At 46.9% G+C, this 13,554-nt stretch overlaps 1 protein-coding gene across 1 annotated transcript in view; it reads right to left on the minus strand.

The window, feature by feature from the left end:
- Positions 1 to 13,554, minus strand: part of LOC117509221 (extracellular calcium-sensing receptor-like) — a 60,043-nt gene that overhangs the window by 6,386 nt on the left and 40,103 nt on the right. Inside the window, 4 exon segments of the mRNA XM_034168943.1 lie at positions 9,598 to 9,697; positions 9,699 to 9,722; positions 9,811 to 9,913; positions 9,915 to 10,036. Of these exon segments, the coding sequence (XP_034024834.1) occupies positions 9,598 to 9,697; positions 9,699 to 9,722; positions 9,811 to 9,913; positions 9,915 to 10,036 (349 nt within the window).

Raw genomic sequence — 13,554 nt, forward strand, 5'->3', positions numbered from 1 at the left:
AATTAAAATGTGTGAAATACCAAGTGTTGCAATACTTCTGAGGGCAACTGAGAAACACTGAGGAGCAGCATCTTACATCTCATATATAGTGCAGCAGATAAGAGAATATTTAGAGTGGAATCCTGCAAATGGTGATAAGCATCAAATTTAGCAAATAATCCATAGACATTAACTCTTAAAAAAAAAAAAAAAAAACTGATTGGCCACTTGAATTTTCAAGAGGAAGCCAGGTAGGGGTCAATTGAAGAATTACACAGGGGTCTAAAAAGATGCTCCAATCACATAGAAAACTATACCACATATTTGCCTGATCATATAGATTCCAAAAAAGGTACAGTTTGGACAATCTGTGACTGAATGTTCTGGAATTATGAGGTAAAAGCAGGAAGAATGGTGAGAAAGGTCAGTTTCAGTTTGTACAGGGGTCAAAGTTAAAGTTGCTCCATTAATTTGCTCCAGCTGTATTTGTGCTGAATTTGATGCTTGTATCACCATTTGAAGGACTGTTTCAGTTATCTGCTGCACTAATAAGCCAACAACAATAAGCCACCCGAATTAAAGGAGCAATGCTGCTTTTAACAACCTGGACCTCATTTCTGGCATAAAATACACTGGTTCACTCACCAACATAAGTTTGGTGTGATTAGAAGTCCATAGTTCAAACGACGTGTTCAGTTCAAATCTGGAGCAAACATTTTTCTTCTTCTGTTAAGTCACTGTGACTCACTGATTTGAAAATGCAGGTCTATCAACCAGATGTGTGGTGCTGTGACATGTCAATTATCTGTGTCCAGTCAGATTTCAGGAGAGTCCAGTGAAACCCCAGCTTCCTCTCTACCTCCACCGATGCCAGGAAGTGTTTGACATTTGAACATTTCCTGTTTCACTCTGACTGATAAACTGGCACTTCCTGTTTGAGTGTGAGCTTGCCACTGAGTTCCCCGAGATTCCATGGGATCTTGTCTGTCAATCCAGGAAGTGTATGACATTTGAACATTTCCTGTTTTACTGTGGATTTGAAAATTGGCATTTCCTGTGTAGGACACCTTGTACCATGAGTGAGCTTCGCGACGCTTCGCTCATAATATTATATTTTAGGTTATGAAAAGTCACTTCTAACAGGACTTTGACCTTATTATTTTTTTTTTTCCAATGTAAAAATTTGCGGAATTGGACACTATTGTTGGTGGAAGTTTGCGCATGTGTTGATCAGGATCATGAACCTGAATGTATTCTGATTAGTAGGTAGGATGAATGCATTTATCCAGAAAGGGTTTTGAAATGACTTCAGTTGACAATAACTTCACAAACTGTGCACTCCGGTGGATCAGTGGTTAGCCCTGTTGTCTCACAGCAAGAATCTTGGGTTCAGTCCTCACCTGTGGCCTTTCTGTGTGGAGTTTGCATGTTCTCCCGTGTTTGCTTGGGTTCCCTGGGTGCTCCGGCTTCCTTCCACATCAAAAGACATGAAGGTTAGGTGGATTGGAAACTTTAAATTGTCCGTAGGTGTGTGTGTGGTTGTGAGTGTGTGTGTTTGTCTATATGTGGCCCTGCAACAGTCTGGTGTCCTGTCCAGGGTGTACCCCACCTCATGTCCTATGACTGCTGAGATAGGCTCCAGCCCCCTGTGATGCTTAAATGGAGTAAGCGGTTGAAGAGAGGGGTGTGAGACTGTGCACTTCTATGCCTCACTGTTAACAGTACCATTGACAATTTGGAATAATATACAGTGGTCCCTCATTTATCGCGGGAGTTACATTCTAAAATAACCCGCAATAAGCGAAATCCACGAAGTAGTCAGCGCTATTTTTTGCTATTATAGATGTTTAAGGCTGTAAAACCCCTCACTACACTTTATACACTTTTTCAAACAGGCATTAACATTTTCTCACTTTTCTCTCCTGTGTAAACACTCTCTTTTTTCTTCTGGGACAGACACACGCAGAACTCTCCCTTCGCTTATTACCTCCGGAGGTATGGATGCGGGACCCACAAAGAATCCAAGTCCTCTCTCAGTGGTCATGGAGCTCTGCGGCTGCGGTCAACATCCGCATCAAAACAGCGAGTGTAGTCTCTGGACCTGTTGCCAGATTTGGCGCAGCTCTGCACAGCAGACAGGAGGGCGGTGTGAGTGGCCCGCTGCAGCGTTTACCAAGCCCGCAGACTCAGTAAGCGCATCGGTGGCAGTGAGAGCAAACGCGGTGATGCCGACCGGTGCCATGACCGGTCTGCCTGATAAGGACGCAGAACACAATGCGCTGTTAAAAAAAAAGCATGCAAAATTGCACTAAAAAATCCACGAAACTGACGGCCCATGAAAGGTGAACCGCATTATAGCGAGGAACCACTGTAATGAAATAACCCAGACTTGCCTGTACCTGTGCAAAACAATATTAATGTTCTGATCAGCACCATGGTTTACTGTGAAGGTGTGCATGGACTGGTTTCCAATTAAAAGACCCACTTTCAAAATGTCGTTTTATTGCACATTATGCAATCAATGGCATGTTTTAACATTACTTAAGTCAGCCGCAATTGCCATGCTAAATGTAGGAATGTACACTCGAGTGTTTGCCCTTGAATTGAACATTCCTGTCGCCCGCATAAGCCACATTAAATTCATTTTAGAGGAATCCAAATGAGATATCTTTACACTTCCCAAACAAAATTTCTTAATTCACAGTCCATCCAACATACAGTCTAATTTTGCAGGTCATCCAGCTGACCTCACAACTGCAGGCTTTGGGTAATCATGTCATCCAGGATGCTACAGCATTCTTCACCTCTCATATCTCCTGACAGCTAATATGGGTTTACACTGTACCAAGTGGGTGGATGCCTGTGAATCATTTGCTGACTATCTGCGTGTGAACAAAGTGTCCCATGGTGGCGAGGTGATGGCTTATGCGTTTAGACAGGCATAAGCAGTTGGTGTAGTCTACCATTTTTTGAAGTGGGTAGACTGTGTTTTTTGCCCGTCATCAAACCCCTGCATTGCGCCCCAGTTATTAACATTTTTAACACCATAACAACAAATAGATCTATACTTTCCATCTGATCATTTATATTCTATATTTGCCACTATAAATGTGAGAAATGTGTCAGAATGTAAGTAAGTAATTTGCACCCAATTGCAAAATACAGTATACAGCAGTAAATCTAAAAGAGTGATTAAAAATACAAAGATCAAATACATTTATTTTTTGGCATCTGAAAACCTAATTTAACAAAGAAATTTAATCAGGTCATAAACCAGGAATAAACAATGTTTAAATCCAGACAAAAGTATCATATGCAAGCTACTGTGCATTGTTTAACAGTAAATAAGACAACTTTAAGTCACAGTCACTCCAAAAAAAAAAAAAAAAATGACTGTGACTCCTGTTATTAAGAAAGAAAAGTTCTCTTAACAATAATAAGCAGATTATGCCTCCCAACTAGTATATTGCAAGAGTTCACTTTTCCTCCCTCTATTTAGTATTGGATATGAGCCTGTACTGGTCAAATTCAGCAGCTGCAAGATTCACCCTTCATATAATCCGCATGGCCCCACGTTGTCTGTGGGACAGTTTAGACGCATAACCAAAAAAAAAGCAGAACCACACCGGTCTACATGAGCATGCACTGGCTGCAGAGCCTCACGCCTCCTACCACAATCTCTGTTGAAATTGGACAGTCCATCATCAGGTCAGACGGGGGACTGGAACCTGTAGACTTTGTGGTCCATAAGGAAACCTACCCAGTATAAACAAGCTAGTATTAGTATACGTTAAGTTCCATTTAAAACAGCAGCTAGGCTGAAGGACAGAAGCCGGGACAGAAGCTAGCTCCCAGAAAATTCACTATACAATGAAAATATAGTAGATGCTTTACTTTGCAGAAACCTTTCAACCCATGACAAAAACAATCAGTGGCACAAAAGTATAGTATGAAGACAACCAACTAACTAACTAAGACAACCATGCACTACTGGGAGTATGCCACTTACCAATTCCAGTCATTTTAAAACTACACTATCCAACAGCCAACGGGACTCAAGCTCAAGAGACATCTGTAGATTACCGGCAAAACTCTATATTTTTTAAAAAGCTGTTTCATTTTATATTTAACAATAAATGAATGGATCATTAAAAATGTCCACGAATCAAAGTCAAAAGACATTTGCACAAGTAGAAGCTCTCCACTTATTGTGCTCAAATTCATATTTTAGAAATGACTCGGTCCTGATAACAACATTAAAGGCAATTACAAATTTTGTCAAAATACAAGTTGAAATGAGCATTAAAAAAATTCATCAAGAGGTTTATGTCACAGAAATCCTACTTTACAATCACTGCAGTCATTGTTAAATTATTTCCTGTTGCATTTATAATAAACATTTGTATTTATTTACAGTGTCTGTTTTGCTGGTTGAAATGAGATATAAATAATCTACCAGAATTTCCATGTTATTTCGTCTAAAAATAAATGTCCGAGGTTCCTTATGTTAAACAAGACATTATCTAATCTGAAATAACAGGTGGTTTTAATTTACAGATGAAAGGTTTCTAAAGAACCATTTATTGATCTATTTAGCTATTTTAATTACAAGTGTTTTAAACTTTTTTAACAGTAATCAGAAATTCTGAGGTAACAAACAACAACACGTTTGTTTTGTACAGATCAGTGGTTTATTTCTACACCGATCCATTTTGTACAGATCAGTGGTTTCTGTTTCTGCCACTAGTCTTCCGTGTTTTGGCCCGACGTGTCGTTCCTATTGGACAACGCAAAGGTACGTCACGGCTCAGAAAGTTGGATTGGCTTGAACTTTGTCTATGTCAGCCTGCCGACAAGCGGCAATGCGTGCTCCCATCAGCATCTAAAAAGAAACGCATCTCATTGAAAATAATGCTTTTTAGACCGTTTTTTGACGCGTCTGACGTATTCAGTGTGAAAGTGTTATATGGCTGGGGGGGGCCTGGCTGCCGGTTTGTTTGTCTGTTTGTTTTCCTCCCAGGTGGCGTGCATTTGGGACTGAGTGGCTGTGTTGCTGAGGCTGTCAGGACCTCACCCTGATCACCTGCGACTCGTCAGGACTCACAGCTGAGGTGCATCTGGATGGATTGGAGCATGTTGGCATTTAAGACTGGAGTGCACAGTGTGTATTTGCCAGAGACTCGACCTTGTGACCAGACGGGTGAGATCGTCGTCTCGGGAGCCATCTCATCAGCAGCGGATGCTGAGAAACGTCCAGGTTTGATGCACAGTCTGTGAAAGAGGAGGGGGTGAGGTCTCACGCTCGTCAGCACACTTCCTGAGGTACGTTAGATTTTGTGACTAACAGTTATACAGTCAGTAAATGTGGTGTCCCTCACACCTTATTGTATTGAGCTGTTTGTTAGTCATGTATCAGCTTCCACTGCGGTGGAGTTTTGTGAACTGGATGTTCCATACTGCAGGTTGGAAGCTGATCAGCAATCAAGCCAGGAAGTGTTTGCTGTTTGTACACCTTTAAGTGTTCTGTGTGTAGAGTGTGGACTCACATAATGGTTCCTTCTTTCACAGACTCGGTTGTTGCGGCCACCTGGGGGGTGTCGGCGGGGTCCTTGGGTCCGAAACAGCTTCTGGCTCCGGACCGTTAGCGCTGCTGGGAGCGCACCACGCCAGACCGCACCTTTTTTGTATTATCACTGTTATGTATTAAATTCAGTTAGCCTTTGAACCGTGCTCTGCTTATTTCATACTGGGTCCTTGAAACGCTGGTCGGTTCTCCGAGCTGCGTCCGACACATAACAGTAGTCTCTGGCCAAACATCACGGACCCAGCGGTAGCAGAGACGGTAACGCGCCGGGAAGGCGGCAGCAGACGTTCAGTGGTTATCCGGATCAGTTGCGGGGCTCTCCGCCCGGAAGGTGCGTGTGTGAGACCCATTACTGGATACTAATTTGTGCTCTCTTGCAGCCGTGTTCCTGTGTTGTGCCTCATCCGTGGATCGTGGTGGAGTGTGACTGGCGACGGCTTCGCGTCACACTCCGACCGGATGGGAGGTGTAAACGGGAGCTGCAAGAGTGCGTTTGTAATGGGTTCACGTGCACGGCGGAGCTCTGTTAGCACGGGTCGCTGGGCTTCCTGTGTTACAGTCGTAGCCCCGTTTCCCCGGATAAAGGTAACTACTGCATCTGTTGTATCAGCTCCGGCATTATTTAGTTGAGCACATTTTGGTTGTGTGTTGCACTCAGCTGCGCACACAAAAGCAGCTCGTTTGTTTTTTTTCTGTCGCCCAAGGGGTTTTTTTCATTTTTAGCACTCTGGTTCCCCCTTGTGGTGACTGAATCACGGTACCGTCAAGCTCTGGAGTAGGAACAGGTGTGTTCCATTTGGTTGAGCTTGACGGTATAACTCACTGATTTGTTTTGTGTTAGTTCATTTTGTGTGGGTGTTTTTTGAGTTGGTTTTTGTGTGGTTTTTTTTTTTCTGTTGTCCACTATTTGTCTGGGGGTGTGACCCTGTAGCCTTTGCTAACCCAAGAACAAAAACAAAAAAAAAAAAAAAAGAAAAACGGGGACCCAAACAACTGTGTGTTGGTCTGTTTTTTTTTCTTTTGTTTCTTTTTGTTTCACATCCCCAGGGTTAGATGGAGCGGTCCCCTGGGGGGTGATGGGGTGGTATTTGGGTTGTTTTTTCTCTTTGTTTTTTGTTGTGCCCTCTCTTCTCCTCTGACTCCAGCCGGGTGTGCCGTAGTGTCGGCATTGCTGGAGGGGTGCAGTTAGGTTGTGCTGGGCGTTTCCCAGGTGGCCTCTGCACCCGGGAGGGGAGGGGGGGGGGTTTGGGGTTTTTTTTTGTTTTCCCTCCCCCAGTTTCCGCCCTCAGGGTTTGACTGTGGTGTCCTCTGGGGGGGAAAAGGCGTTGGGTCCATCTAGCCGTGGACGGCCGGGGCTGGGTCCATTGGTCGTGAGGGGAGGCGTCTCCTGGGGTTGACGAGTGGTCCTCTGGGGGGCGCTGGTAGTCCCGTGGGTGACGGTGGATCCCAGAGGGACCTCGGCCGTGGTTATTACTCCTGGAGCTGGCGGGTGGCCCTCTGGGGGGTGTTGGTCCCTGCGTGTCGTTTGGGGGGAGGAGGGGGGGTATTTGGCATTTTTGTTTGTGAGTTTACATGTGGGTTTTTCTTTTCTCCCCTTCCCTGGGGTTTGATGGGACGGTCCCCTGGGGCGGGGGGGGGGGGGGGGTGTTTTGGTTGTTTTGTGTTATGACTAATCACATGTTTGGTTAAAGGCTGACAGCACAGGTGTAGGAACTCCTGGCCACACCTGTGCTGAGACTGTCAAACAAGGGCAAAGATGCAGCCAGTTCAACCAGTCTGTTGGAGGACGAACGCAGACGCGGTTTCCAGCCATGGTCCTGGGGGGGGGTGTTTCTCCTGGGCCAGGTGTGTGTGGTCGCCGGGAGGCTTCCCGTGAGGGTGGGGTACTGTTATATGGCTGGGGGGGGCCTGGCTGCCGGTTTGTTTGTCTGTTTGTTTTCCTCCCAGGTGGCGTGCATTTGGGACTGAGTGGCTGTGTTGCTGAGGCTGTCAGGACCTCACCCTGATCACCTGCGACTCGTCAGGACTCACAGCTGAGGTGCATCTGGATGGATTGGAGCATGTTGGCATTTAAGACTGGAGTGCACAGTGTGTATTTGCCAGAGACTCGACCTTGTGACCAGACAGGTGAGATCGTCGTCTCGGGAGCCATCTCATCAGCAGCGGATGCTGAGAAACGTCCAGGTTTGATGCACAGTCTGTGAAAGAGGAGGGGGTGAGGTCTCACGCTCGTCAGCACACTTCCTGAGGTACGTTAGATTTTGTGACTAACAGTTATACAGTCAGTAAATGTGGTGTCCCTCACACCTTATTGTATTGAGCTGTTTGTTAGTCATGTATCAGCTTCCACTGCGGTGGAGTTTTGTGAACTGGATGTTCCATGCCTGCAGGTTGGAAGCTGATCAGCAATCAAGCCAGGAAGTGTTTGCTGTTTGTACACCTTTAAGTGTTCTGTGTGTAGAGTGTGGACTCACATAATGGTTCCTTCTTTCACAGACTCGGTTGTTGCGGCCACCTGGGGGGTGTCGGCGGGGTCCTTGGGTCCGAAACAGCTTCTGGCTCCGGACCGTTAGCGCTGCTGGGAGCGCACCACGCCAGACCGCACCTTTTTGTATTATCACTGTTATGTATTAAATTCAGTTAGCCTTTGAACCGTGCTCTGCTTATTTCATACTGGGTCCTTCAAACGCTGGTCGGTTCTCCGAGCTGCGTCCGACACATAACAGTAAGGCCCATTAGCTTAGTGAACAAATAAAAAACTAGCTGTCGTAGGCTAGCCCACTTACCAGAAATGCAGACAGTGCCAGGTTTATCTCCTCCACTCAGGGTGCAAACTTCATCAATCGGCCCTGAAGCAGCAGGTGGACGTTTTCAAAAAAAAAAAAATCTAAAACCGAGGCCTGTTTTCTTTTCATTTTTTCGGGTAATAATCACCATCGATACTTCCAGCATTCTTCTTGTTTGTGTGCGGCTTTCGCGCTGATTAGCTGGTAGCCCCGCCCCATCTCTCTATGAGCCAATTAAAACTCTTATCTAGCAGAGCGAGCGGGGGTGGGACATACGGTGCACTCTGCAGTGATGGACGCCTGATCGCTGTCTTTTAAAGGGAGAAAATAAAATTACAGTCAATAAGCGCTTATTTTATTTACACCGTCATGTTCCCCGGGGCAATTTGAATTGGGTAGACGGAAATTCCCGGTCATGTTAGGTGAGTAGACGGCGTCTACCTGCGTTCCACGTAGACTACACCACTGGGCATAAGCTACCAATAATGACTGCAGGCACATTATATTGATTGACTGATTGACTGATTGATTGATTGATTGACTGAGTACATAGAGATATGAAGGTAAGGCACTGGAGTCCAGTCATGACATTCTCCCACCATTACCACATGTTGTAACATGATGATGCTTGGCTCCATGTTGCAAGGATTTTTACACAATTTCTGCAAGGTGAAATCATCCCACTTCTTGCACGGCATCCATAATCCAATTATGACTCATATCACCATTTGAGGATGTATGAAATGCTTTGGATCAATGTGTACAACAGTGTGTTCCAACTCATGCCAACATCCAGCAACTTTGACCAGCATTGAAGAACTGAAGAGGACTGGACCAATATTCCACATTAAACAATCAGATTGACTCTAAGGAAGGATATGCTTCACACTGCGTGTGGCAAATGGTGATCACACCAGATGCTGATGGTCTTTTTTCTCCATTGTATAGTGGCCTTTTATTGTGATCAGTCCCAGCAGCTCTATGCAATAATCACACAGTTTAATCAGGATCTTTTGATGTGCCACACTTGTTAGGTGAAACAGTTATCTTTGCAGAGATAATTTGCTCACAAATACAGATTTTAACAAATATATGAACAAAATCAAAGGAAATAACCTTTTGTGTAAAGAGTTTCCTGTGATCTTTTACTTCAACTCCAGCTTGAATAATGGAGTGAAACAAAAAGCTCTGCATTTATATTCTGAGCGAATATTTTCCATGGAAACATAAAGGTTAAAACAGCACAACCAGTCTCATTGCTGATCTTTCCCTCAGAACATGGCACACATTCAAAACAGCAGACAGGCTGGCCTTTCTTTCTTGCCATGCGGGTGCCAGGTGGACAGTTTTTCACTACACACTGATCGGGGTGGCTGCAGAAAACAGAAATGATCTTATTCTACACAATATCACACTGTTGAAATTAGTTTTTCAAAACAGCATATGAATATAACTGATAACCTCTTTGAAATGTAAGTTCCAGAAGATTCTATCTTCTTCAAGTTTGAGCACTTCACCATTCTGGCTGACTTTCTGAACCACACCCACATTCTCAACCTTTATGTTCCATCAGGAAGCCCTGCCAGTTAACAATGTCATAGATTGGTAAGGAATCGCCATTCTCATCAAATATCACCTGGTCACCAGATGATGTGGTGAAATTGAGATTTTGCAAGTAATGCACAAGCTGTACAGATTAGAGAAAGTGATAGAAAATAACTCAGGTTAAAAAGGTCAATTTCCCAACTGCTAACATCTTTACACTTAAGGATTTGCACTTTTAGGGCCCCTTCACACATAGTGTGATGTTTGGATGAAGTGCACACTTCATTCAATGTGTACGCATGATTCAGGAATCGTGTGCAAACCGGGTAATGCCGTCCCTATCGCCAACACCTCGTACACATATTGCTACAAGTGTTTGCGCACACAAGCGTGCGCTGTGCGAACCCGTCATATCCTCTTGCGGCAGGTGCTGGCCAAATTCCAGGTGACACGCACGAACACCTGTAACCGCACGCATGGCACTTTGAAAATGTGTGGCCAATCGCACTCTTGGCACGACAAGAGACTGTAGACAATCACTGTCGTACTGCTGTGAAATTTGTTTAAATTCCCCACGAGTGTGACTTTGTAAACATACACACACTGACACTGTGCGCACCACTCACGGGAAGCATGGCTTCCAACAGAAGCAGCTGTGGTGATCTGTCATTCTGGACATTCCAGCTGGACAACACCTACTGTGTTTGGATAGTTATGGACATTGCTGTATTTATGTGGACATAAATAAAAACATATCACTGTGATAGTGACAAGCTGCAGCAAGCGAGCGCACACAGAGCAGACACTGACAGCCCCCAGGATGAAACGGACCATCAGATCAGAACATGCAGCAGGTCATCTGACCATCACGTCACCCACATGAGCTCTGTTGCACGACGTGGTATCTGTGTTGTGGCGCGTTACCCACAAGACATGCATTTCGGGCAGAACACGCGTGCGGCCGACCGGACGCACCTAACCAGTAGTTGAGGTCCTGATCAGAGCACACTGCTTCTCATTCATGTCATTTCATGACGATATGTCTGTGACCATGGGTCATCACCAGAGGAACACATGGATCATATTTGTATTGCTCGTGTTGAGAAAGTGAATGCACAGACCCACGCCAGAGGGTGTAAATGAATGGTCAATAGGAATTCCAAATAAATCACAATTTATTCTGCAAATGTGCACAACACTCAAATATGCTTTTAGACAGTCAATTCAAAACCGTGATGCGTGGGCAGGCCCGAGGGTAGGAGACGCCTATCCAGAGAAGAGCCGGGACCCATGAAGTTCCACCGCCAACGGAGACCTGCAACACCCCAGAGCCGCCAAGTCCCGAATCCCCAGGTGGCCACCGCTCCAGCTGTCAGACCCGGTACTGCTGGCAGGAACAAAACAGGTTAAGGTGGGTGTGTGTACACCCAGCAAACAGTCAGTAACTCACAGAAATCCTCCTGAAGGAATAAATCCAGATACTCCCAGAGTGCAGAGGAAAACTGGAGAACGTGCAGTGTCAATGGTTATACTTAGTAAGTAAGAAGTTAGGAGCGGAGACGCCAACTCCTCCAACTTCCACAAACTCGGCTACAAGCTGCAAGTATAAGTCACAACTGCAAAGACTTCAGTAACAATTAATGTGCGTATGGCACAAAACGGCTGAGTAGGTTTACCTGTAAGGTAAGCAGATAACTCGGCAGAGTTATGGTGTCTCTCAAAGGCTTTTATGGACGTGAAGTGATGAATGATGACAGACAGCTGACAGCCAAAACAGTGCACCTGGCAGATCCACCTGGCCAGTGCCGGCATCCTCTGGTGTTGAGCCAGCAGTATCTCCTCTTCGGCGTCCCACACAACAGGACCCCCCCTCAATGGGCGCCTCCTGGTGCCCGACCCAGCTTGTCGGGGTGTCGCTGGAGGGCGGGATCCAAGATGAAGCTCTTCTTCACCCAGGAGCGTTCTTCTGGGCCGTATCCCTCCCAGTCTACCAGATACTGGTACCCCCGACCCCTCTGACATATATCGAGGAGCTTTCTGACTGTCCAGGCTGGCTCGCCGTCGATGATGCAGGCAGGAGGCGGCGCGGGTCCGGGGGTGCAGAGGCCCGAAGTGTGGTATGGTATGATTTTAACTTAGACACATGGAACACCGGATGTATCCGTAGTGAAGCTGGGAGTTGGAGCTTCACTGCGGCGGGACTGATGACTTTCAGGATCTTAAAGGGTCCGATGAACCGGTCAGTGAGTTTCGGGGAGTCCGTATGCAGAGGGATGTTCTTCGTAGACAGCCAAACCTCCAGGTAAGCTGGGGCCGGGGCTCGTCGCTGATCTGCATGGTCCTTAGCCCTCGTCCGGGCTCTCAAGAGAGCAGAGCGGGCTGTCTTCCACACCCGACAGCATCTCCTGAGGTGGGCCTGGACTGAGAGGACCTCGACCTCTCCCTCTACGGCAGGAAACAATGGGGCTGGTACTCCAAACAAAAGAGGCCGGTAGCAGACATGATTTGGCTGTTGTGAGCGTACTCGATCCAGGCCAGATGTTGACTCCAGGCCATCGGGTGCACGGAGGTAACACACCTCAAGGCCTGTTCCAAATCCTGGTTGGCACGCTCTGCTTGGCCGTTGGACTGGGGGTGGTACCTGGACGACAGGCTCGCCGTGGCCACCAGCTCCCTACAGAAACTCCTCCAGACTTGCGAGGAGAACTGAGGACCATGGTCCGATACGATGTCAGTTGGGATACCATGCAGACGCACGATGTGGTAGACCAGGAGGTCTGCAGTCTCCTGGGCCGTCGGGAGCTTCGGGAGGGCCACGAAGTGGGCCGCCTTGGAAAACCGGTCCACTATCGTCAAGATGGTAGTCATTCCCTGGGACGCAGGGAGGCCTGTGACGAAGTCCAGGCCAATGTGGGACCAGGGGCGACGAGGCACGGGTAGCGGCTGGAGGAGTCCCTTTTCTGGCTGATGAACTGCCTTGCCCCTGGCACAGATAGTACAGGCCCGGACATAATCCCGGGTATCGGCTTCGACCGACGCCCACCAGAACTGCTGCCGGACCACTGCCACGGTTCTTTGCACTCCCGGATGGCAGGAGAGCTTGGAACCGTGACAGAAGTCCAATACAGCAGTCCGAGTGTCTGGTGGGATGTACAGCCTATTGGGTGGTCCACCTCCGTGATCAGGGTGTCGCATCAGGGCCTCCCTGACCACTTCCTCCACATCCCACGTGAGGGCGGCGACGACAGTGGACTCCGGCAAGATGGTGTCTGGTGGGTACAACAGCTTCGCTCCAATCTCTTCTTCATGCACCCAGGACAGGGCATCAGACCTAAGGTTTTTGGTCCCGGGGCGGTATGTTATCTTGAAATTGAAGCGTCCGAAGAACAGTGACCATCGGGCTTGTCTGGGGTTCAGACGCTTAGCGGTCTGGATGTATTCCAGGTTCTGATGGTCAGTGAGAACCACAAATGGGACCACAGCTCCCTCCAACAGATGTCTCCACTCCTCAAGGGCCTCTTTCACTGCCAGGAGTTCCTGATTGCCAACGTCATAGTTCCACTCAGCAGGGGTTAACCTGTGGGAGAAATAGGCACAAGGGTGGAGAACACTATCGGACTCCCTGCTCTGGGACAGCACGGCTCCTATCCCTGAGTCAGA

The sequence above is a fragment of the Thalassophryne amazonica genome, chromosome 4 (genome assembly GCF_902500255.1).
Source record: "Thalassophryne amazonica chromosome 4, fThaAma1.1, whole genome shotgun sequence".
In the NCBI taxonomy this organism is placed as follows: Eukaryota; Metazoa; Chordata; class Actinopteri; order Batrachoidiformes; family Batrachoididae; genus Thalassophryne; species Thalassophryne amazonica.